This window comes from Podarcis tiliguerta (assembly GCF_965153285.1).
Source record: "Podarcis tiliguerta genome assembly, chromosome: 4".
NCBI classification, from domain to species: domain Eukaryota; kingdom Metazoa; phylum Chordata; class Lepidosauria; order Squamata; family Lacertidae; genus Podarcis; species Podarcis tiliguerta.
In genome coordinates, this window is record NC_139537.1 from 39373452 (window position 1) to 39400293 (window position 26842).

The window sequence follows — 26842 nt, forward strand, 5'->3', positions numbered from 1 at the left end:
ACTAATTATTATCTCTGAATGTCAAAAGGAGTTTGGAATAAAATATGTCACCCCTTCATTGTCATGAGTGTGAAGTGTGCATGTGTGGTTGATGGAGATTTAAATATATAAAGGTAAATGTTTATGTAGAAACAAGTCTCTTCAATGTGACATTTCCAAGCAAGGAGGTTTAGGATTTGCAGCCTCTCTCTCTCTTTCTCTCTCTCTCTCTCTCTCTCTCTGTGGGGAAAGAACCCTATGAAAAACACAAACATAACAGACATGGGAAGACTGGTGAAAGTCCACTGACCTTGAATAGTTGCCAGAGTGCTGTTACTCATCAGAGCTGGGCTGAGAGCACCGCCTAGTGTCCCTGGATTGAGACTGAGTAAGGCACCTCTGCAATCCCAAAACAGGAAACAAAAACAAACTGAAGACAGAGCGACTTTCCAGGTGAGCAGTCTTAGACACAGAATTAGAATTTAAAAGTCAATTTCGAATTCCCTCCGTTGTTTATCACAAAAACGGACGCAGATCCTTTCAGCAACATTTCTACCTAGGATTTATTATTGACTGGTTGCATTCTTTAAAATTGATCTTAAAAGTGGCAAGGAATGTAAAAACTTGCATTCAAACATTTTTATACCTGAAAAGTGCCAATAATCTCTGATGGGCTGAACTACTGAATTAAAAGAAAGAATTAAGGCAATCTTTATTTTCATACAGCACTTATTTTTAAGTAAAGGTACTAAATGTGCAGTGTATTGACATTTGATGCCTGAAGGCTAGGTAGTTAAAATGGCAAGCAAATTTTATGAATGGCAGATACCTACCCAGCTGCAAACTGTGAGGATGCCATCAAGCCTGGATTTAGTCCTGCTGCTGCTGCCATGGCAGCAAGACTTGCATTTGCAGGCAACTGTGCAGCTCCTTGGAGTGCCGCTGCTGCTGTTTGCAACCCAGAAGCAGTTACCATCACCTGGCTGGTCCCAATTGCTGAGGACATGGGGGTGGAGGTTGTCTGTGTTGTGCTGGTCTCACTGGCACTCGATGCCTCAGAAGTGGAAGCGGAGGCAGAAGGAGAGGGACTCAGGGAGGGTGATGTCACTGTTGAGGAAGCCGGGGGTGCAGTAGAAATCACAGTCGCTGTGTTGTTGGGGATGGTTTCTGTGGTGCCTGAAAAGATGGTTTCAATCAGACTAAAATAGTTAATACTCCTAGAAGAGACCTATAACTACAAGACAGTGGAATGGAATGAAAGTGCAATGCGCGTAAGTGTAAGAAAAAGAGGACTGATTAACTCAGTGGACACTGTGTTAGTACAGTATTGTGAACAGAATCCAAAAGGCACTGTTTATCTTGGATGTGAGTGTATTAAAACTTGTTGCTTAACAAACACCCCTGGATACAAATGATGCCAATGATTCTCTGACATAATAGGTCACTAAATTTTAGTATTTGTAACAGCAAGTATTTCTGTGCTGAGGAAGTCTGAATATTCTCTTACCTGTGACTGCCAAACTAGTTACTGCCGCGCTGGTTAGAGGGAGCACAGGGTTGACAGTCAGGGTTGTAGCTGCACTGCTTGTCACAAGGCTTGGTGTGGTTGCCACCTAGAGGTCAGAACAAAACAGCTAAGCTTTCTTAGAAAGGAAAAGAAATCAGATTTAAATGTTTACTACTTACCTACAAATATAGAAGCTAGCAAACACATACTATTATATAGCTTTGGATTTTCATTCATTGAAGCTTAAAACTATGCTACACTGCTACTTGTAGTGAGAAAATCATTAAGCTATGTATAACGCAAACACCCATGTGAATCACCCAGCTCAATCCAGCAACAATTCATGTCTCGCTTAGTACTCAAAGCCCTCTGGAGGATGTCTTCTTCAATATGGGCCAAAGTAGAAGCAATAGGTGGTGTACTGAACACAGCAGTGACCACTGAAGATTGATTTTGAAATCTGCATTATGACAACCTCATTACCAAGAGGATAGGAGTGATTTTAATTTCTTCCAGTCTGGCATAACTCAAGTTAATTCTTACCAATGAAGTTGGGCAAGGGAAAATTGCTTTGATGGGTGAGCTGCTGGTTCCACCACTACTCGGTGGGTTAATCCTTTTCTCCTTCTGGCGCCGGTTACAGAACCAAACGCGGATCACCTCTTTCTCCATGTTCAGCTGGTCAGCTATCATGGTGATCTCTTCCGAGGTAGGCTTTTGGTTCTGAAAGAGTAGTAATTTGAAGAGAAGAGCTCAGTTATAGTTTGGACACAGGGTGAATTCCCATTTTACAGGGAAGCTGCAACAATGAAAGCCAGCAGCTACCTATAATTGTTGCAGATACATCTGAAATATCTCTCTCATAGTAGGGGAGATGCACCAGTTCCTCTTCTACTTCTTACATGGGAAGGACAGAAGGTCAAGTGATTCATATAGTGTGTCAGGTAATATAGTCTTTTATCATGTTATTTAATTGTTCTTATGCCATTTTATCATTTCATGCTATGCTGAAACTACTCAGCAGCCGTTAGAGTAGCACACAGTGCAACAGATCGACTCACCTCCAGGAAACTCTTCTCTAAGGCCACACGTATGTTGGTCTCTATGCTGGTGCGTTTCTTCCTCCTGCGGTTCAAGCCCTCAATCCCCAGCCCTGGGGAATTCAGGGCACTTGGGCTGGAGAGAGCTGAATCTGATGAGAGGTTTTCTGAAAGCAGTCAACACAAGTCAAGGTCACTAAAGCATGCTAAGAATATATTTTTAAAAGGTACCACTCACAGTACTTGGTTAAACAACTACACATTAACTCATGTAATGGCCCCTCCTCAACCTCAACCTAGGAATGACCAGCACTGGGCCTCCTGATACCGACTACACTCCCATAACTGAGGGTGTTCTCAATAAGGGTACCATGATTGTGGCATGCCCTTCCCTTACAGACCTAACTAACACCCACCTTAATTAGTTTCTAGCACCAGTTAAAAATGTATCCCAAGCCTTTAGTTAAGGGGTTTGCAGCCTGCCTCTGCTGACCTTATTCATTTGCTATATGCGGTGTGGGGTTATTGGCTTTGTATGTTGTGTATGTCATGCAGTTATTGTACATAGTATATTTCATATTGTAATTTAATTTCCTTTATAATGTGAACCACTGTATAGTCCTGAAAGGTAGTATACAAGCAAACAAATATCCAAAAATTCTATGGCTTGAGCAGAAATCCACTCATGGGACCTTCCCATCAAGTTTCACCAATTATCCCTCCTCCCAGCAGCCCCCTGCTCCTCGCCTCCTCCAAATCTGCTCAAGAGAGTTGAGGCACCTTGCAGAAGAGAGCGGGCAGTGGTGTGTGGCGGGCTACAGGATGAATTGCATCACTACCACTGGATCGAAAGCCATTCTGCAAACAGACTGAGCCATTCAATTTGTGGAAGGGACATCTAGAATCTAGGCCTCTGGGTCCTATGTAGCAGAAATACTGAAACTAACAGCACTTCCTATTTAAAAAGCCATACTATACAGCTCAGATGGAAAGTCAGTTCTCAAGATCTGAAGGAGACAAGGTTTGATCAAACCTAATTGCACATGGCCACATTTAGGGTTAGCCACTAACTTTTTATATGCACCAGCCAATATTTTTGCTCATGTATTTTTGAGCATTTTTTTGGTCTTAAGAATAAAAAGTGCCAGAGTAACTTTATGATTATGTGGTTGAAAAACACTGTATATGTGCAATTATTTTCACATCAGAGCCAGTGCCGTACAAATGCTTCAGAAAGACCACTCAAGTAAGTAGCTATTTATACTTCTTCAATCTATTCCACTTGCATAACAGACTGAACAGAATGAAAATATCTGTTGTAAGTATAACAAAAATGAACCCCACCACAAAGAGCATTTGAATAAAAATCTTTACGAAATTCAGAGTTGTTCTGCGGTATTTCAGGAATTTTTAAAGGAAATTCTCACCTGCATCATTGAGCCACTTTTCCAGAAGTGGTTTTAACTTGCACATGTTCTTAAAGCTGAGGTTCAAGGCTTCAAAGCGAGAGATAGTAGTTTGACTGAAGTCATTTCCATAGAGTTTACCCATAGCGAGCCCAACATCACCCTGCACAGTTGAAAGAATAAAAGAAGTTGCTCAACAACATATACTTCTATAGGACAGATGTAATAAAATAAATCTCATTACAAAGCTATTGACAGATACAATGGAGACACACTCAGATTTCTTCCGTCTTGTTGATAGACGTATGCTAGCTTCCCACTGAATTAAACTGTCCTTTTGACGAATTTGTGTCCAACACATGCTTTAAAATTGGTATTAGACAGACCATCTTGCAAAAATGTTGCTCAAGAAGGAATAAAGATGTTATCTACAGGTCACCAAATGCAACAAATTCTGCATCTTCAAAGGCCAATGACTTGATTAGCAATGAACTGTTTCTAAATTTTAAAGTTAGCGCTTGGTCAAAGGATCTGACCCGCACCCTGTTTGGTGAGGAGGCCTGGTGAAGTGTTATGTACAGTCAAACCTCAGTTGTCGAACGTAATCCATTCCGGAAGCCCATTTGGCTTCTGAAGTGTTTGACAACCTAGGCACGGCTTCCAACTGGTTGCAGGAACTTCCTGCATTCAGTGGAAGCCATGTCGGACGTTTGGCTTCTGAAAAACGTCTGAGAGCTTAAACGTTCTGAAACGGAGGTGTTTGGGATCCGAGGTTTAACTGTTTAAGGGATTCTGCCTCAACACAGAGGGCTGAATCACTTTCCACCGCCTTCAAGTCCAACAGTTAAGTGAAGTTAAGCACTTTCTTCCAACGTTAAGGATCTCAGCTCAATGAATGAGTGCTTCTGCATATAGTCACATAAAAAGTATCAGGGTCAAGTACATAAACTCATTTAATTCATGTACAACTCATGACAGATCAAACTGACAACAGCTGGGAAACAACTGGGATAACAAACTGAATTATTTTTGTTTATGCAGGACATCCACCACCTTTGGATACAATGAGGAGTCTAATGACCATACCACTTAATCTCCTACTTTAAATATTTATTTTAAATTGCAAAGTCTTCTTTTGATTTTTTTGTAACTAGAGAATTGAACTGCAATAGGCAATTAGTCTATTAGTCTTCTATATAAACCTGAACCCAGTAATTATTTCTGAAAGACAGAACAATAAATCTATAAGCATCTGAAAATAACTTACTGTACCACCGGCAAATAATTCTCTCTCACACACACACTTTGAGAAATTAAACATTTATTAATTCAGTTTTCTAATTACTATCCTCTCACATAATTAAGCTATCACTATCATTAAAAACTAATTATGTATATAGCTTGTGCAATATAATTGTTAAGTAAATACTATGCTGTTGGCATCCTAGTGGTGCAATGTTTTGCTGCAAAACAGAGAAGTACAAGGTGCCCCTTTGATTTGGGGTGGGGTGGGGGGGAGATGAATTTCCATCCACAATTGAATTTTTGCCCATCTCAGTTAAGGAAAGATTGATTAGGTTGTCACATAGGATACACATTCAATGAAGTTTGAAGTGCATACATCTGAAAAAGCTACAGAAGCATGGATTATCCATATATGCTTAACATAAATAAGTTGATTCTCATTAAAGTCTGCTCAAACAAATTTTATTGGGAAAATTATGATGATCCTTTCCTAGCATTGCTTTTCTGTATGTATGGACCCACAATACCACTTTAAAAATCTCATCATAAGCCCAAAATATTATCTCAATACAGGGAAAGTCCAATCTTCAATCACTACCATGTTTTCTCAAAAGGTGGGGGAACCTTAAGAAAGGCATCCCCAGGTGAGCTCAGAAATGGACAGGTTTGTACAGGAGTAGGCAGTCCTTAAGAAAGCCTGTAAAGCCCTTTATAGCTACAACGCTCAGCACTAAGCCTAGAAATGTATAAGGAACCAACAGAGCTGTTTTAGAACTGATGAGATATCTTGGGCCCGGTCTTATTCAACATCTTTATCAACGACTTGGATGATGGACTCAAGGGCATCCTGATCAAATTTGCAGATGACACCAAACTGGGAGGGGTGGCTAACACCCCAGAAGACAGGATCACACTTCAAAACGACCTTGACAGATTAGAGAACTGGGCCAAAACAAACAAGATGAATTTTAACAGGGAGAAATGTAAAGTATTGCACTTGGGCAAAAAAAATGAGAGGCACAAATACAAGATGGGTGACACCTGGCTTGAGAGCAGTACATGTGAAAAGGATCTAGGAGTCTTGGTTGACCACAAACTTAACATGAGCCAACAGTGTGACGCGGCAGCTAAAAAAGCCAATGCAATTCTGGGCTGCATCAATAGGAGTATAGCATCTAGATCAAGGGAAGTTATAGTGCCACTGTATTCTGCTCTGGTCAGACCTCACCTGGAGTACTGTGTCCAGTTCTGGGCACCACAGTTCAAGAAGGACACTGACAAACTAGAACGTGTACAGAGGAGGGCAACCAAAATGGTCAAAGGCCTGGAAACAATGCCTTATGAGGATCGGCTAAGGGAGCTGGGCATGTTTAGCCTGGAGAAGAGGAGGTTAAGGGGTGATATGATAGCCATGTTCAAATATATAAAAGGATGTCACATAGAGGAGGGAGAAAGGTTGTTTTCTGCTGCTCCAGAGAAGCGGACACGGAGCAATGGATACAAACTACAAGAAAGAAGATTCCACCTAAACATTAGGAAGAACTTCCTGACAGTAAGAGCTGTTCGACAGTGGAATTTGCTGCCAAGGAGTGTGGTGGAGTCTCCTTCTTTGGAGGTCTTTAAGCAGAGGCTTGACAACCATATGTCAGGAGTGCTCTGATGGTGTTTCCTGCTTGGCAGGGGGTTGGACTCGATGACCCTTGTGGTCTCTTCCAACTCTATGATTCTATGATTCTATGATCTCCCATAAAGTGTGTTACAATGGGTCATTTTGGTTATAACTAGATCATAGAGAAAAGTGGTCAGGCTATCTTTGCCCAGGAGGATCACAGCATGTGCACCAGCTTAAGCTTGTAAAAAGAATTTTATACCACTGATATTTACTTCTGCGTACAAAGTGAAGGCCATGGACTCACCACATCTGAAACTCTGATCTTCAGCCCTATTTAGAAGCAAACCTCACTAGATTTGATAGAGGTGTTCTCAAATAAGTATAGAGGTATTCTTTTCAGTACAATGCACACAAGGCAGCAGCCCACCAATTTCTTCTCAGATTTCTGCTCCAAGGATGGGCGTGGGGAGGTGAGCAAGGAAAAAAAGGGGGAAGCGGAGGAAAGAACTTTGATGGGATGGAGGAACGGGGCAGTATTAAGAGGCATGAAGAACAGTTTGCCTACCTATGATGCAGTTGTAGCCAGGGGGACAAATTAGAAGCCTATGGAACCCCATAGCATACATGCTATGGTGTGGGGCCATAGTCTTGCAGTACCACTTTCTGAACCGGACCCACCAGGTAGTAATAAAACAACTGTGCCATTCGCTCTCATCCCAGCCAGGCAGTCCAAAAGGAGGCTGTGGACGATGGATCCTCCACAGACACTAATAAAAGCCCACATAAGAAGTCAGGATAAATTAGGAAAAGTGATATAGACCCTGTCCTTCCAGATCTGAACACTGGTATTTTACCCATTGTGAAGGGATCTTAAATATTCCATTTTACCTGAGTGAATCCAAGTTTGATCCGTCTTTGTTTGAAAGTCTTGGCAAATTGCTCAAGCTCCTCAAGATCACTGGGCTCTTCCAAGCTGGGGGTATCAATTCGCTTTGGTGTTGACTGGCTCTGTGGAAGTGGCTGAATAGGGGTCGCTGCTATTGTGCGTGTTGGGGTTGCTGGCTGCTAAGAAATATAAGAAAGCAAAGAGTGAAGTCAGAAAACATATAGAAATAAAGCATGGTTAAGAAAAAAAGTATGGCTTTTCTTGGTAAATGCTAGTATCTTCTATTTTCTAGCATACGCATTGTATTTTAATTGTATTCAACTCTAAAATAGGTATTGCAATCTAGAGTATTCTCAAAGGGAATTCTATTCGACAGAGCAATTCTTTTAAAAGGACAATAAAAACAAAGGTGTCTCCTGATCCTTTAATTTTCCTGCTTAAGAATGAAGTATACTTTCTCCCAATTATTCTCACTATGCAAAAAAGAGATTGACTGAACAAAGCAAAGGGGTGAGTGGGAAGAGTAAAGTCCCCAAAGTCCAAAACAGCTCCAGAAAGAGTTTATGGCTTTTCTGCTATAAAGCTTTTTAGCATGTGACAAAGTGTTATCAGATGGACTTAGGAGTGGTTCAGAAGTTGCATCTAAGCACAATTCCTACTCTGACAGTAGCTAGACTTCTAATCATTGCTTTCCACATGTGTTAATACATTTTCCAGTAATTTCTTGATACGTAAAATATAGCATGACACATGCACACAGTGCTCAACCTTTTCCAGCACAAGTGCAAAGGTTTTTAGAATATGTCAACAATCTCTTAAGTGAGAGGTAGCCACCAGTTCACTGTCTCCCTAGAATAATAAAAATGGACAAATTTTGCCATGCACCATGGCCTGAATTCTCTCATCCTACCCCCACCAAGTAGGAATAAGAAAATTTATCGAAAACTGACCTGAGAGGTGAAAGTGATGCTTGGCTGAGACTGCAGGAGGTTGGCTTGGCTTTGCTGAGGTAGTTGCGTTAAGAGATTCTGCGCTTGCAGGAGACCTGAAAGAGAGGAGACATGAATTTTAAAAATTACATAAATGCTATTGATCAAACTGATTTACGGCAGTATGGTGTCTTATGGGCACAGACCATATAGCTCCTTAAGTATTTTATGCAGAAGTCTGCTGAAGGAAATCTATTTCAAGTATATCATTTCCCAAAAAAACTATGGAACTGAACCGCTTACTGGGCTCTGGGAAGCTCTTGCAAGATCTACCAGAACCCAGTAAGCAAGTCTGACAGCTCAAAAGCTCTTTCTGCACCGGGAAAACGCCGTGCAAAAGAGCTTTTAAGCTCCTGCCTTCTGTGCTTTTAATTTGTGTGATTTCAACTGACCAGCCTTCAACTGTGCAAAGTTGAAATCGTACAAGTTAAACATCCATAAGTTACCCGTATTCAGAAGAGAGAGGGACAGAAATAGGCATTGAGAGTGCAGGGCCACATGATAGCAATTCAAAGGTTTGATGCACTGTAGGGTAACACATGTGCTGAAGACACTATGTAGAAGTATTTATGTATATGATAATACTAGAAGACAAGCCAAGTTAGATGACAGAATAGATACAGTGGGTATAATGGAAACTTAGTGGAATGGAGAGTGCCAGTGGGACATAATGATCTCTGGATACAGACTCTATACATGGTCTAGAGCTGAGGCTGCTCTGTTTAACAGAGAGAACACAAGTCCAACAAGCTAGAAACCCCAAAAGGGGCAGGTTCCTTCACAGAAATGGGGGAGGGGGCATTATACAGCTCCCCAAAGTAATTTAGCACTGAGGATCCCCCTGAACTAAATGCCCAGGATAATCTTGAAATAAAGGATTAAATCAAGGAGGCATCCAAATGAGAAAATGCTACAGTAATGGGAAATTTCAGTAACCCATGCATATAATGGGCTACATGCATTTTCTAGTAATAAAAAAGAAATAAAATTTCTAGATATCCTAAATGACTGTTTCCTAACAGGTGGTCATTGTACCAACTAGAGGGGTGGCAACCCTAGACTTAGAACTTAAGTGAAACTCCGGACCAGGTGGAAGATGTGTTAAGCAGATTGGAAACAATTACCGCAGTGCTATCAAATTCAACATATATGTAAATTGCCAATAAAATCCAACACAGTCACATTTTATTTCAAAGGAGGAAACTTCGCCAAAATGAGGTGATTGGTAAAATGGAAGCTGAAAGTCAAGAGGGACAGGTCTCTCCAGAATCCCCAGGGTTGTTCAAAACCACAATAATAGAAGCCTAGCTAGAATATATTCCACAGATCTGGAAAGGTACAACCAGGATCATGAAGATGCTGGTGTGGTAAAGAGCAGAGTCAAGGAAGCTATCAGAGGCAGGAAGGATTCACTAAGAAAATGGAAGTCTAGTCCAAAAGAAAGAGACAGACCAATAAATAATAAACCAATGAAACCAATAAATGATAAAAACAAGGACTGACCATTTTTTTAAATTACATTCAAAGCAGGTGACTGAATAGAGAGGTAGTCAGGCCTTTGGAAGACAAAAGAGACAAATATGTGCTAAATGAGTAAAAGGAGACTGCAGAGGAGCTGAATCAATTACTTGTCTTCACTGTGCAAGATGTAGGGAGGACACCTGTGTCTGAATAAACTTTCATGGAGAGTTTTGTTTTTTGAAGAAGTGAGGCAAATGGTAGTGACAAGTTCTCAGAAACTGAGAAATCATCTGGTCCAGATGGCACCCAAGAGTTTTGAATTGTGAAATTGCTGAACTTATAACAAAAATATGAAGACTGTCAATCAACCTTCATACCTGAGGACTCGGCAGTGGATTTTTAAAAAAGGATCTGGGGTGGGGTTGGGGTTCCTGGGAAATTGCAGGTCAATTATCTTAACGTCTGTTCCACAAAAACTGGTGGAAAGAATTGTTATGCCTTGCTGAAGCAGAACCAGAATAGTTTCTGCAAGGGCAAGTCCTGTGTTATTACAGTTCTCTTTTGAGTATCAACAAGCATATTGGAAGAGGTGATCCAGTTGACATGCTGTCTTACTACTTTCAAAAGTTGACTTAATAATTTCAAAAAGCTGCAAGTAAAAGTATCTCACCCAAGACTACTGAATAAACTTCACAATCATGGAGTAAGAGAAGTCCTCTTATGGATCAGGAATTAGTTAAGAAACAGAAAGCAGAGTAGGAATAAATGGACAGTTCTCCCAATGCAAGGATGAAGAAAGTGAAGGCCAACAAGGATTGAGGCCTTTGCTTTTTACTTTTTAATGACCTGGAGTTAGGGGTGAACAGTGAGGTAGCCAAGTTTGCTGATGATACCAAATTGTTGAGCTCCAAAAGGATCTCTACAAACTGGGTGAAAGAGCAGTAAAACGGCAAACGCAATTTATTGTAAGCAAGTGTAAAATGATGCACATTGGGGCAAATTTTTACCCCTCATTTAACATATATGCTAACGGGGTCTGAAATGGCAGTGACTGACCAGGAATGAGACCTTGAGGTTGTAGAGGGTAACTCGATGAAGATGTTGACCCGACCCAGTGTGCGGCAGCTGTGAAAGAGGCGAATTTCATGTTAGGGATCATCACGAAAGGGATTGAAAATTTAACTGCCAATATCACAATGCTGTTATAACAAATCTATGGGGAGACTACACTTGGAATACTGTGTACAGTTTCTGGTTACCTCCCCTCAAAAAGGATACGGCACAGCTGGGACAAAAAATTCAGAAAAGAGGGAACTAAAGTGATCATGGGGTGGAGTAACTCCCCTGAGGAAACATAAAGGGATTTTAAGTTTAGGGGGGAAAGATGAGTGGTGGGGGTGGGGACGTGAGAACGGTGCATAAGATTAGGTGTGGCATGGAAAAAGTGGCAGGCAGAAAACTCTCCCTATTATATAGTACTAGAACTCAGGGGAAGCCAATGAAGCTGAATGTTGGAAGATTCAGGACAAAAGAAAGTACTTCTTCACATAGCGCATAGTTTAAACTATGGTATTCGCTCCCACAAATGCAGTGATGGCCACCAACTTGGATGGCTTTAAAAGAGGATTAGACAAATTCATAGAGGATCAGGCTATCAATGGCGTCTAGCCACAATGGCTATGTTCTAACTCTACGGTTGGAGATAGTATGCCTCTAAATATCAGTTGCTGGGAATCACAGGAAGGGAGAGTGCTGTTGCACTCAGGTCCTGCGTAGGGGCTTCCTATAGGGATCTTGTTGGCCACTGTAAGAACAGGATGCTAGATTAAATGAGTCTTTGGCCTGATCCGGAAGAACTCTTCTTATGTTCATTACAATCATGACACTCGAAGCACTCTAGCAACTGCAGAAAAGGTGGGACAGAATTTTTAAAAATGAATTTTTGTAGCCTAAAGTTTTAGCCCAAATAAAGGCATATAGGGGAAAAGAGGTGTCCTGTATGCTGACTATTTCCAAAACTGTAAAAAAGGGAAAAAAAGAGTACTATATTAAAGAAGGGAAAGGATAAGGATTCCAGAGAAGCCATGTCTGCATACTTATTGGACTTCTGCTCATGTGATGGATATATTCACCCAGATGGTCCCTACTCTATAGTAACAAACATCTTCCTTAAAATTTACGTGCCTGAGTATTAAACACCTCTGGTTGCTTGTTTGCCTGCAACAAAATATCTTTATAAAAAACCTAAGTCCTTTAGGAAACGTCTTGCTCACCCTGCTGCCCCTGCGGCGTCTGTGAGATGATGAACTGTGCTGGTTGCAAGTTGGTTGTTGGATGCACCAACACAAACTGTTGCAGGTTGAGATTCTGTTGTTGGAGCTGCTGCAGGTGCTGCAAATCCTTGAAGAAGCAAAACGAAATTAAGAGTTTTTAAAACTTAAACAGTCATTCCCTCCCCTTCAAAAGCAAGACAAACCCATTAGGAAAAGAACTGTGATCCAAACCTCTTACTCTGCAAACACAGGGCATCTGAATTTAATAGCACATAAAAAAATGAACATATACTAATTCATAGAATCATAGAATGACCTGGAAAAAGTTGCTAATGCGAAGGAACAACAGCAAAGTATTGATTTAAGGATGTAGTCCTCCTCTTGAGGTTTTCAGCATATCATCAATTTCACTAATAGAAACAAAATTTTAGCATCAGCAAATGTTGAAGTTTTAGGCTGCCACGGAGCTCTGCTTGTCCCCAGGCTCCTTCAGTTTTTGTATCTGCCCTCCGCAGGTGATGGGGGCTTTGGTAGGAAATGACTAGTGCAGTCATCAACAGCTCACCAGGCTCATCAACCCTGCTCATAAGGAGACCTGCTGGAATTTTATGCCAGCTGCATCATACAAGTCTTTGCTTTCTCATACATCTGCTTCCAGGCAAGCAGCAGCTACAAAACAGTGGTGAGAGAAAGTACATACCATCTCCTTCCTCTTGGCCCTAGTCTGCCCACCCACAGAAGTGAATCCCACAATGTTTATGTGGGGACATATTCATCATATGGGAGGGGGAGGGGAAGTAAACATGGAACAATATGGTGTCTGGGCAGTAATCAACCATGTTTCACACATCAGAGAATTAACTCTCGGAATCCTACTGACTTGATGGCTTTTGTAGGTCTGGTAAGAAGCCAACAGACTCAAAACACTAGCCCATTGTACCACCATGATAAAAAAAAAGATAGCAAGAACTTGAGTGGTAAGAACATATTATGAAAAATGAAAAACAATTTCCTCGCAGCATGCTAAATTGTGTTTTGTTATGTACATTATATCTATCAGGATGTGGTATAATTTGTATTAGCTCTGTAAACTGCCTTACCAGTAGGTGAACAGAAAGCTATAAACACTACTATATAAATGTTAGGGAAAAAACCTGCTAGCATTTATTCCATTTATTCATATTCTCACAGAAGATTTCTTGCGATGATCGCAGCTAGAGTTGCGTGTGTAAAATCAGTTAAATATAATGATGTGTCTGAAACGGGGATCAGGTCAGTGAATCAATTATTCAAGAACAGGGCTATAAAAACAAACAATTATTTGGATAATGTATTTATAATAGTAATCCAAACAAGCTAAGCAGGGCTCTGTTGTAAGTGATTGATGAAGTCCATGTACTCCAATTTGCAGTGGAAAAAGTGACGGACTTCAGAGATATATACATATCTCAGCAACCCTATAAGGTAGGTTAAGGTGACAGGTTAGGAAGTGGTCCTAAGTGACCCAATGAGTAGGTAACTGAACACAGGTCTCCCAGGTTTAATTCTAATACTACACTGGCTCTCAACTTTCATTTTTGCTCCTTGTGACCATGATCTACCAGAATTATTAACTATATAGGCCACTCAAAAGCAGAGTTCACATGGAGACTTGCAACTAGAAATAAAATAATGAAATATTCATTAGCAATTTTATCTCTCTCTCTCTCTCTCTCTCTCTCTCTCTCTCTCTCTCTGTGTGTGTGTGTGTGTGTGTGTGTGTGTATGCAGCATACAAGTCCAATAAATTTAACTTTACGTTGATTTCATATACATCTCAAAGTGATTCATACCATACACTAAAAATCACTAAGAATAGGCTTAAAAACAATATACAAATCAACTAAAGATAGGCAAGAAACCTAGTTCCCATCCCTACTCACACCCAGCTGGAAAACTTTGTTGAAACAAGAATGTCTTCAATTTTTTCTGGAAATTACAAACAGAGGGTACCTGCTGTATCTCAACAATGATCCTGTTACACAAACAGTCACACTGAAAACCCTGAAGCATATTGTCATGGCTAGAACTTATGATATTTTTAGGGTTTCAAGAACAGCCCCAATTGCAAAGAAGTAACTTGCTGGGCATATGGAGAGTAAGGCAGTCTCTCAAATAACTTGGTCCAGAGATGCTTAGGGCCTTATACATTAGTAGCCAAAACTGTATTGGCTGCCTGGACTGGAAGCAGCTTGGCAGCCAATGCAGATTCCAAAGACAAGGAGATATATGCTGGCAGTAGTCTTGGAAGAGCATACCTCCAAGCACCTTGTTTATGTCGGCAGGCTGCAAAAACTGAAACTGATCTCGGAAAAAGGCTTAGTGGATGACTGGAAATCTCACTTGGAGCTGCATAAATCATGGAATCAAGTACATTATGGAGGTGAGTGACTTCATTCTCTAAGTGTCTAGAAAGCAAAAGTCCCTGGGGGCTCCTGAGCTCCATTCACTAATACAGGGGTCCAAAGCCAACAGACCACTCTGAAGAACTCTGCTATGTAGTTATTCAATGGTACAATGGAGACAGTGAAGTAGGCCCTCCTTGCTGCTTTCACTACTGCAAAGTAGGCATGATTATGTGCTCTAACACAGCATTTGAGAGGATGCTCAGAAGGAACCATATCCATGGCCCTCCACATCTCACCATTCCCCAGGGAAACGAGGGCCTTGGCAGGTTTGCCTCTTTCACCCATCAGAAAATAGCTATAGCATTCAGGAATCCGTAAGTGGTCTACCCTAATTGGTCCTCCACCCCTGCAGGGGGGAACTGGCGTCAGCTCAAGCTTCACCAGGAAGTGGTCTGGTGATGACAAAGGGGGCACAGAAACACCTCCTCATTTCCAGGCATCCAACCTCACCACCAGGAGCAAAAACCAAATCAGGAGTGTGTTCTGCATTGTGTGTCAGGTCAATGATCACTTGAAACAGCCCCATGGTTACCATGAAGTCCTGAGTTGGATCAAGAACCAAACTGCATATGCGAGTCTCGTTCACATTTAACAGCTGAATCATGGTTTGGTTCTTGTGAACAGCTTTGTGCCCACAACCTCCCTTCAATGTCCTCTCTCATTTCTGGGTTTGAAATACTACATGTTATTACTAAACCAGAATTAGAAACTCATTTCAAACCATGGTTGTCTCCAAACCAGAATGGGAAAATAATGGTTTGCATAAGCTTTAATTTACCCACTTTGGATGTCACACCAAATTGTGGCTTGCAAAAATCAGGAAATGAGGAAAACAAGTGGAGTGGAAAGAGCAAGTGATCAAATGTAAAAACTGTTTATAAGAGCCAGATTATTTGACCTGAATGTTGCCATGCCTGCATTTTATAAAAGGAAACTTGTAGCTTTCTGTAACAGGGATGTGTGGTCTTTGGAAATCAGAGGACCAAGCAGACTATGTTGCCAAGGTATTCAAAACACTGCCTTGTGAGCCCTTATTCAGTTGCACTGCGGACAAAAGAGTAACAAAAGAGACATATTAGGGCAGGCCAACATGATCAATGGTTTGAAAGACAAAGCTCACCTGTGCAATTTGTATCGGTTGAGATAGAGGGATTTGTGTCATGGGCGTTGCAGCAGAAGCTGAGATGGTGGCGCCTGCAGCATTGTGCTGCTGACTGGCTGAATGCTGCACTGCAGCTGCCAGCAACTGTGCCTGTGCCTGTTGTATCAATAATTGCTGCTGGGCTGGTGTTAACGTGAGCTAGGAACAAGTTTTAGGACAGTAGTTAATAGCATGAAACATCATCCCTTTTACAAACCATCGCTATTTATTTCTGACCAGTTGCCTTCAAACAAGCCACCGTATACAGGGAGCAGATGTTTATTCCAGGTAAGATAAAAATCAACCAATCTATCAACCTATATTTCACCTCATCTAAATGGTACTGGCATAAGCATTGTATCATTGTGACCACTGCATTATTGTGGCACTGCTTCAATATTAATGTGAAAAAGGTAATTAGCTAGCAAGCAATGGAAAGAAACAGCACTGACAGGAAATAGCAAGCAAAAGAACAAGCCATCACTGACAGGCTTTGAAAGGAAATTTACACCCACCAGAAGCAGAAGCGATTAGCCAGATGAATGAGAAATAGCAATACTGGCTGTGGTTACCAAACAAACTGATAATACTCCAGCTGCTTCACATTAGCATGAATCCCTGGCATGTTTCATCATTTCCATTATGCCTTAAGATATAGCTGAGGAACATGTGCACCATTTGTTCCCCTCCAAGTCAACCCCCCTCTTCCGTCTGCCTTTTTGTTTTGATAGGATTGAGCTGGTAGGTTGACATCTCTGCAGGTTTCCAAACACACATTATCTCTATGAAACAGGTGGCGTTAGACTCCCTTCGATACATGAATATTCTTCCCAGTTTCTGTATAGAAAGAGCCCTTACCTTCAAAGACCTGGATCTAGTTTCAATGTAGCAAAGAGCAGTTAGGCAAAATGACATTTAATGTATATGGACTAATTTTTACTGTATGCTTATATAAAAGTGCTGTAAGTAAAAGCCATGAAAAAAACTGTATTCAGATTACAGTAAAAGCCCACTACATATGGAAAACAGCCATTTGTAGAGCTTTAAGGTGAAGGATCTGGCATAAATAGAAAACACTGCCAGTCAATACAGACAATACTAAGGTAGACAGACCACTGCTCTGAGTTGGTATAAAGCAGTTTTCTGTATGCCTATAAATAGAACTAAACTCAAAGCAGTGCCATTTGATTTACATATTACATATAGCTTTCAGAGATAAATAATATAGGGAGAAAAGTCTCTGATTAACCGCATGTCTCAAATTTTGAAAATAGCAGAAGTCATTTATCAGTTTTTAGTCTCCCAAGTTGTTGTAGCATACTTTTTTTTTTCAATTGAAAGAAACACTGATAGCTTACATTAAAAGTTCTCCATCCAATGAGAACTGTTAATAGGTGGATTTAAACCTCATTTTGTGTATGGAAAAGGAAATTTCAGCAAACTTAAGAGTGTGGTTATATCAAGAATAGCACTGTGGTAAAATGGTTGATCAAATAGTCATAAATATGACCAAAACATTGTAACAGCAATACTAACTTCTTTTCCCTCTTCACTGTGACTAGGAGGTGACAGAAGAAAGCAAATGTGGAGAAAGACAGGGGTCAGTAACCTTTTTCAGCCGTGGGCCGGTCCACCGTCCCTCAGACAATGTGGTGGGCTGGACTATGTGTTTTTTGGAGGGGGGGTGAACGAATTCCTATGCCCCACAAATAACCCAGAGATACATTTTAAATAAAAGCACACATTCTACTCAGGTAAAAACACACTGATTCCCGGACCGTGCATGGGCTGGATTGAGAAGGTGATTGGGCCTTAGGTTGCCTACTGCTGGAGCAAGACAACCCCCCCCCCCCCCCGAAACTAATCTAAAAGAAGAAATTTGCTATAATTTGTTGACTTCTTGAATCAACATACTGTGTTAAAATTTACCCCTATACTCATCAGCAAAGTAGAGAAATAGCATCTGATATGGTAGGTTTCATATTGTATATATTAGCTTTCCAGATAGATTACACAGCAATAACCACTATATCAAAAATAAAATTACAGAATTTAAAAACTACTCCCCATCTACAATTGTATCAATTAATTTCTAATATATCAACCTGATTTCTAAAAGATAGTGGTGGCAGGATTAAGAGAGCCTCCCTAGATAGAAAGTTCAAAGAAGGTAAGCTACAATAGAGAGGGTTCTACTTTTGCTCCAGAAGACAACTTTTCTCATGGCATGGGGACATAGCACAAGGTCTCCTCCTGCAAATCTCAAGAGATGTGGTAATTTCTCCAGATAGGCTGAACTCAGACAATATAGGCCTAGACGCAAACAGGTCCATGGCCTCAGATACCATAATCCAAAGCATCAAGTGCCACTGAGAGACTCATAAAACCAATAGGGAGATTTTCTCTGGTCACATTCACCTGGAATGATAAAGCAACAATCTACTCTGTCTAATACAATGAGTTGGTGGCTCATTACAATTCACTTGGACTCATCTTACCCCAGTGATCTGTCCTCCAGCCAGCATGAGCTGGGTCTGGGGTATGGCCGCCTGTACTGAAGGCTGCTGGGAAGGCTGGCTTGGCTGCTGACTGTCCCCAGATTCTTCATTAGGTTTAGTCTAGGAAAGAAAATATACAAGCTTTTGTAGAACAGAATGGGTATCAATGTAGACACAGCCATTTTCATAGTTTATTGTAATATAAAGAGGGATGCTATTAACAAGATTTTTGGTTATCAATAAGATAAAAAGCTGTTTATTTCAACAACTTGTTTTCATAGATAACAGGTGGGGGGAAGAAATGCTAATTTGGTATTGTAGCCGTAAGCCAATATTTCCACGTTATCAGAATGGGGGGGGGGGGGAAATGCTGCTGTTACTTCAAATCATTAACAAAAACAGGGGCTCGATTGTAGTTGGAGAGAGACACAGGGCCTCCAGACACAGGGCCCCCTCAAAACACATATACATATGTTCAAGAAAATTTCCTATTTAGTGCTTGATTTGAAGGCACGGCCTTTAAAGTTTCTAAGCTTTCCCAGTCATTGCCATACTACAGACAGATCTGCACACACTTGTACCAAACTGCCCAATTCCTAGTCAATGTGAAACTCAGTAATCAGTAGCATGCAAGTTTTGGATTAGTGCAGTAGATTTTTCTTTTATACATTTTATAATAATTCATAAACATAGTATTTCAAACTAAACAAGGTATTAGCTTGAAAAACTTTAGATGCTGAATTGCATCCAGGAACAAAAACAAACACTCACCATACATCTTGTCTCTAAGAAACAGAATTTGGTATTTATATAGGCAAACACAGTTCATTTATTTAAAACCATCTTATGAAAGATGAAATTACTGTAGCCATGAGGGAAAAATGCAAGTGAGAAAGCACATGAAAAGGAAAAACAAGGAGAGGGGGTTTATGGTAATTAAAACTGCTTATGCAGAACATTAAAATTCTGCATAGATTTGCATATTTTCCACCACCTGTTTTGGGGACTGCAGAGCAGGCTAATTAACATAGAGGCTCTGATTAATTCTGCCAGTCATTGAGAGATAATTACAGCACAGGACTGTAAACATTCTGCACTGGAGATATAGCCTGTTTGCCAACATCTCTCTCAGGGACTCAAAGTTTGCCATGGCAACCAAGGCAATTTTCAGCCTCTCTCTTTTAGAGAGGAAGGTCACTATCTCGCCTCCTTTCAAAATTATCATATGTAACTAGGTGCATGTTCTAGGGGTTTTCAAGAATGCCCTACCCTAGTTCCTTAGCACTCATAGAGAATGACGCCACTTCACAATAATACTATTTTCCTTCCCCTTTGATGTATTGCCTGAATATTTTAATGAAAGGCAGTAAGCAGTAGATTATAACGCTTTAAGGCATCCTACACCTTCCAGTTGGGATTCAGGCCTCATAATGGGACTGAAAATGCCTTGGTCACGCTGGTCGATGATCTCCGGTGAGCCAGGGACAAAGGTGAGAGCTGTTTCCTAGTTCTGCTGGATCTCTCAGCAGCTTTTGATACCATCGACCATAACATCCTTCTGGACCGTCTACAGGGGCTGGGAGCTGGGGGCACTGTTATACAGTGGTTCTGCTCCTTCCTCCTGGGCTGTGTTCAGAAAATGGCGGTGGGGAATGAGAGTTCAGACCCCTGGGCTCTCACTTGTGGGGTGCCTCAGGGTTCTGTCCTCTCCCCCATGCTTTTCAACATCTACATGCAGCCGCTGGGAGAGATCATCAGGGGGTTTGGGCTGGGTGTTCATCAGTATGCGGACGATACCCAGCTCTACCTCTCTTTTAAATCAGAACCAGTGAAGGCGGTGAAGGTCCTGTGTGAGTGTCTGGAGGCGGTTGAAGGATGGATGGCGGCTAACAGATTGAGGTTGAATCCTGACAAGACAGAAGTACTGTTTTGGGGGGACAGGAAGCGGGAGGGTGTGGAGGACTCCATGGTCCCGAATGGGGTAACTGTGCCCCTGAAGGACAGGTGCGCAGCCTGGGAGTGATTTTGGACTTGAAGCTGTCCAGGGAGGCGAGGGTCAATTCTGTGTCCAGGGCAGCTGTTGACCAGCTCCATCTGGTACGCAGGCTGAGACCCTACCTGCCTACAGACTGCTCACCAGAGTGGTGCATGCTCTGGTTATCTCCCGCTTGGACTACTGCAATGCGCTCTATGTGGGGCTACCTTTGAAGGTGACCTGGAAAGTACAACTAATCCAGAATGCGGCAGCTAGACTGGTGACTGGGAGAGGCTGCCGAGACCACAAAACACCGGTCTTGAAAGACCTACAATGGCTCTCAGTACATTTCTGACAGTTCCCTCACTGCGAGAAGCCAAGTTACAGGGAAGCAGGCAGAGGGCCTTCTCGGTAGTGGCACCTGCCCTGTGGAATGATGGATGACTGTATTTTAATATTTTGTTGGAAGCAGCCCAGAGTGGCTGGGGAAACCCAGCCAGATTCACAGGGTATAAATAATTTATTATTATTATTATTATTATTATTATTATTATTATTATTATTATGCTTAAGCAGCCAGCTGCATCTTACAGAGAACAGAAGAGCAACCAGTTTCAGATTTTAACTATAAATCTTTATTATTATAAAGGAAAACCCGAAGTGATTAAAGTAAGGCCATGCTGACCATCTTATTTCAGCTCCAACTCTTGGGAGTTTTTCAAACATCTTTTAATGTCAAACAGGACTTCTGTACTGAACAACATTTGTTAATGGCTGCCAAACTCTCCCATTGGTATTGCAAAAAGAAAAGTAGAAAGAAAAAAAGGTTGATGCAGACGCAAAAGCACTTACCTGTACATTTAAGGACTGGGCAGCAGCCTGTAAACTTGATCCAGGGAGCTGAACCTATAAAAATGATGTACTTTTAAAAACACAAAACTGGAGAGAAGTAAAATAGCCGAAAAAGAAAGTTTTTCTAGTTTTCGAAACACCTAAGACCACTGAGATAATTAGAATTTTAAAATATAATGCATTGATTCTGATCTAATGCCAGACCATGGCTTGCCCTAACTATAGCTTATACTCCAAATGATAATTTGCATTCCAGAGGTTCAGCCAAACAATGATTTGGGGTTACTTTCTCCTCCTGCCTTTCCCAAGAATCCCCAGATATTATCCAAACAGTGGTCTCTTCAAATATCCTTTAGTAAAAGGCAAAGGATTTATACGATCTGAAGAGAAACCAGAGTATATGAACTTTTCAAAAATCCTGGTTTGGTGGACATTCACAAACCATGGATTGATGGCTGGTGGTGCTACAGGCATCATGGCAAGCCATGGTTTGGCAAGCTATCTGAACTATCCTGCTCCATTTAAAATCTTTAGGTGGAATCTTAACTTTGAATGTCAGTTTTTTACAAACAGAAAACTTTTGGGAGTAGCCACAGTTTATCCAGATTTTGAAGGTGCAAAGTCAAGTGTGAAAAAGGGAATGCAACTTTTATGAAAAGGTATTCCAAAACAGATACAATGGTGCCTCGCAAGACGAAAAGAATCCGTTCCGCGGGTCTTTTCGTCTTGCGGTTTTTTCGTCTTGCGAAGCAAGCCCATTGACGGAGTAGCGCTATTAGCGCTATTGGCAAATTAAGGGCTAAAAACAGCTTTTTAAGGGGTGGGGGATTAGCGGTTTTGCTGCTAAAATGCTTTTAGCAGCTTAGCGATTCAAAATAAGGGGTTTTGGAGCAAAAAAAAAAAAAATCAAATTTTTTCGTCATTTTTCGTCTTGCGAAGCAAGCCCATAGGGAAATTCATCCTGCGAAGCGCCTCTGCAAACGTAAAACCCTTTTGTCTTGCGGGTTTTCCGTCTTGCGAGGCATTCGTCTTGCGGGGCACCACTGTATGTTGTTAGTCTGCACTCCATGAGCTGTGACACAGTACTAATTCAACACTACCTTTTGCATAACCTAGGCAAAATAACAATACAAGGAAGTGTTATGCCGTGTCTTCAAATGGTTCCTACATTTCTGGGTTGGATTCTACAAGATTACAACATGCCATCTGTCACCAAGCAGGCAATTTGTCTCCAAAAAAGCTCCTATCTCCAGTGCCAACATCCAGTTTAATCTTTTGCCCTGTAGTATTCTGAGATAGCAACCATATTAATTAGAGAAAGGCTTCCAAAGCATCATCATGCACAGCTGTCTTAGAGAATTGGCTAGGTTAATAAACTACCAGTTTTTGGCCTTTTCAGCTCTTTTTGCAGCATAAGCTTATGAACAAAGGCCTCTTAGGTACTGATTGCAAAGGCCTAAAAGCCCATTTTAACCAAAGCCTGAGCTGAAGTTGCTCCAAAGCAAAAACTTTCTGCTGTAAATAGTGCCTTGCAAAAAAAAAAAAAAAAAAAAAAATACTGCACAGGGATGGAATGATAAGGTGACTCTGGCTCGTTTTACCATGGGAAACTGCCAATTCAAGATAAATATATAAACACAGTAGCCACTTCAAAGTTCAAGATTCATTATACCCTGGCACTTGAGATTTAAGAAATATAGCATGCTAAAGTCAAAGACAGCTGTATGTTATCTTTTAGAATTTTTTTATAAAGAGATGAACGAAGTATTAAATAAAAGTAGTGGCTGAATCAGAGAAGCTTGAGAAAATAGAACAACTTTCGGTAAATATGTGTTGCTGTCTTTGAAAACTCTATAGCTATTGGCCATAAGGAGACTAGCTTCAGCTGCCCGACATGAACGCTGCTCAGGGTTTAGCTGCTCAGGGGTACAGAAGGTTTACAAACGGCCTTTTAAGTTTCAAAATTAGTCAGCATGCAGACTAGGGGCAGAGGGTGGTGTACACTCTTGACAGGCAGATGTTTGGTCGAGAGGGTCAAACCGTTGGGTCAACTGTTGGACTGTGCATGAGTGATAATGATATGTGAAAGGCATGCATGAAGAGTGTTATAGGATCAAAGAACTGCAGAATTGGCAAGGACCCTGAGGTTCATCTCTTCCAACCCCCTGTGATGCTGGAATAATACGTGACAGATGACCACCCAACTTCTGCTTAAAAATATCCAAGGAAGGAGAGTCAACCACCTCCTGAAAAAGTCTGTTCCACTGTCCAACAGCTCCTACTGTCAGAAAGTTTATCCTGATGTTTAGTTGGAATCTCATTTCTTCTAACTTGAAGCCATTAGTTTGGGTCCTAACTACTTTAGCAGGGGAAAACAAGCTTACTCCATCTTCCTTTATATATTTGAAGACAGCTATCATATCTGTTCTCAGTCTCCTCTTTACCAGGCTAAACAGATCCAGCTCCCTCAATTGTTCCTCATAAAGCTAAGCTTCCAGACCATTTATCCTCTTGGTCTCCCTCTTCTGAACATGCTTGTGCATATTATGGCCATCATGTCAGCATCACCATTCACCAGCCTATCTACTTTCCTCTTTCTACACACACGTGCATGCACACATGCATGCACACACACACACACACAAAATGCAAGGACACTCCACATTAAGGAACATTATAGGAACCAAGGCAAGTATAGAAAGATGAAAGAGTGAGCAAATATTTTCTTTTATTTATTTTTATTCCCCAAGGCTGCTAAGCAGCAGCAGCAACAACAATGGAAACAAAATAATAAAGCACACAATTTATACAGCAGCATCAAGCAGCACAGCAAATAAATTTTAAATGATGCGGAGAAAAATATTTCACTACTCAAACCTAAGTGCAATGAAATTGCATTGGCTTTATTAGTAGCTCTTAATACAATAACCAGCACTTTTAAAATGGGCTTTGAAATGAACTGGAAGCCAATAAAGCAGAAGCTACCTGGGGCGGGGGGAAACCTTTGGTATTTTGCACCAACTGATTTCTGAATACTTTTCAAAGGCAGCCCCATGCCAAATGCAAGTAACGCAATATGAAAGTGATTAAGGCACACCTGACATGTGTAGAACATAGCTAGATCTGCTTTCAAATGGTTCCTACTGACTTCAAATCGGGTAGATAAGCTGAAGTCTCGGTGTCGGTTAATAAGGGATCATATCTGACCTCTTAAGACAGTGGAACCAGCAGGAGACATGTTTTTATCTCTGTGGTGTTTCGCCTTCATGGTATCCATAAGTTCATACCCTTCTTTTCTACGGTATTTATTTGTTGCATGTATATACTGCCTTTTGACCAGGGTACAAAATATTCACAGGCTGACTTCGGGAGCAGATGCAACTATCTTCTTGGCCTGAGTTTCCTGTCTGATGCTTTCTCTCAGGGCATAGTAGGTCCAATGTTCCCTAGTGGTTATGTGCTACCTAGCCTGGGTATATAAGTAAACGGCTGCCATTCATTCCTATGAATAAGAGTATAAACCAATTTGGGGACAACCAACCTGCCTACACCCACAACAGGAACTTATGGGAAGAATGGTATGCCCCTCCTTCAGGCAACTCCAAGGTTATGGTGGACCAATGTTTCTCATCATCACTAAAACAAAAACAAAAACCCAAAGCACCAGATTCAAAAGGGAAAGAGGCAACACAGAGCACTACTTAAGCTCCTCTTCCCTACTTCAAATGCAACACCTGAGATGGGTGGGGAATGGAAACATTTTTCATCTGCTTCTCAGAGCCTGGAAACAATGTTTTGTTTAGGGAGGAGAAGCAGCAGGACTTGCAAACCTAACTTGCCTCCACCAACTCAGTAGCTGCTATGATAGACAAAAAGAGTAGGCAGAGGAGGTGGACAAAGGGCTGGGATTCTCAGTTGCTTCCCTCTCCCCTCCCCAAGCTTGAAAGACTCTTATGGAGTCAAAATCTAAGACAGAAAACACATTAGTCACAGTCCTTTCAGATTAGATGGCTTTCAAGTTTTGTCAGGAAATCAGCAGGCAAGCATACTTCCAAGTACAGTGGTACCTTGGGTTACAAACACCTCGAGTTACAAACACTTCGGGTTACAGACTCCACTAATCTGGAAGTAGGACCTCGGGTTAAGAACTTTACCTCAGGATGAGAACAGAAATCGCCCGGCAATGGTGTGGTGGGCCCCATTAGCTAAAGTGGTACCTCAGGTTAAGAATGGTTTCAGGTTAAGAATGGACCTCCGGAACAAATTAAGTTCGTAACCAGAGGTACCATTGTACTTTGAGGAAAGGACTCCCCGCCTGCAGAACTCTGCCCAGGCCACAAATACCCAAACCTACCTGTACAGCCTCCTGAACTGCTGTTGCCTGGCTATAATGTATAATGAAGTCTGTCCATGCCTCTTGCTTGCCAGAATGAATGATATTGGTGAATGGGTGGGGTGGGATGTGAAACCACAGGCTTTTGTGTGGCTGGAAAGTTGCCTGCTGTGTGAAGGTAAGAGTCCCATCAATTGCTCCACCCACTATGTCTCTACCCACATCTGCCTGTAGGCCTACTTGCCAATGACATGCAACCCCCATTAAGGGAACGTGGCCCTCGGGCTGAAAAACGTTTCTCACTCCTAGGTAAGAATATTCACATTTCTCAGAAGAAAATGGAAAAACATAGAATGGTGAAAACAAGCTCTATTTCCAGATATACCTACCATACAGGTTGACACATAGAATGATAGCTTTGATTCTTTGGAAACCCATTTGAAAGTAGCCTACTAGTCCCATATGGTCAACTGGTCCCATCTATTATCCAGTTGTACAAAAAATGTCCATGTACTCTAAAATTATGTTTTAGGTCACAAAGACCTCTAAATGGCCATATGAGACACTGTGCAATGTGGGCCTACTCAGAGGGCCTGTAAATCATCCTTTCTTATGTTGAGATAAAAGACACTGCTGTTCTTTCTAAAGCTTTGGTAGCCTCTATGCATACCTCCAAAAGAAGACACCAATCTTGCACTACTTTGTTGTTTCTGGTTTTGCCAACATAGTGCGGAGAGAGAGGAACCCTTTATATTACCTTCCAAATTTCAGAATAAAAAGAAACAAATATTTACCTGATGAAGGTGTCCAAGGAAGGCCTGGGCTGTAGATATTGCCCCCGCGGCAGGCACAGTCTGTTTCTGAAAGTCCAGGCCATTTGTCTGTGTGCCTGGGGATGCAAAGAAAGATATATTCTATTAAAAATTCCCCTCAAAAGTCAAGTCTGAAAAATCCGTAGATTCATTCACACCTTTGTTGCCAATTTATCTACATGTCAGCAAGAGCAGTAATTCAGGGCCAATAAACCTAAGTCACCACCTTTTCACCTTATCGCCCCCCTGGGCTCAACAATCAACTGGCAGCACCCTCAAGACATGTAGAATCAAGTAGAATCAAGACACGTGTTATGTTGGGGGGGAGGGAGAAAAGGGGCTAAGGCTATATTTGAACGATTTAGAAATGTTATAAAGATGAAAAT

At 41.3% G+C, this 26842-nt stretch overlaps 1 protein-coding gene and 1 long non-coding RNA gene across 12 annotated transcripts in view; one reads left to right on the forward strand and one right to left on the reverse strand.

Moving 5' to 3' along the window:
- POU2F1 (POU class 2 homeobox 1) overlaps positions 1-26842 on the reverse strand; it is a 99452-nt gene that overhangs the window by 14752 nt on the left and 57858 nt on the right. For 4 of the 11 annotated variants that reach the window (XM_083439236.1, XM_083439240.1, XM_083439242.1 and 1 more), the window contains exons 3-16: positions 26439-26533; positions 21312-21365; positions 18485-18604; positions 15966-16145; positions 12399-12525; positions 11182-11250; positions 8626-8720; positions 7678-7854; positions 3954-4095; positions 2548-2693; positions 2030-2209; positions 1487-1592; positions 813-1155; positions 290-378 (exon numbers count right to left, since the gene is read on the reverse strand). In XM_083439236.1, the coding sequence (XP_083295362.1) occupies positions 290-378; positions 813-1155; positions 1487-1592; positions 2030-2209; positions 2548-2693; positions 3954-4095; positions 7678-7854; positions 8626-8720; positions 11182-11250; positions 12399-12525; positions 15966-16145; positions 18485-18604; positions 21312-21365; positions 26439-26533 (1923 nt within the window). The remainder of the gene's footprint in view (positions 1-289; positions 379-812; positions 1156-1486; positions 1593-2029; positions 2210-2547; positions 2694-3953; positions 4096-7677; positions 7855-8625; positions 8721-11181; positions 11251-12398; positions 12526-15965; positions 16146-18484; positions 18605-21311; positions 21366-26438; positions 26534-26842) is intronic. The other 7 variants (XM_083439245.1, XM_083439238.1, XM_083439237.1 and 4 more) reach the window with 3 other exon arrangements.
- The window catches only part of LOC310677047, a 63363-nt gene continuing 36913 nt past the window's right edge, over positions 393-26842 (forward strand). Inside the window, exons 1-2 of the long non-coding RNA XR_014510895.1 lie at positions 393-432; positions 2353-2430. This is a non-coding gene — a long non-coding RNA (uncharacterized lncRNA). The remainder of the gene's footprint in view (positions 433-2352; positions 2431-26842) is intronic.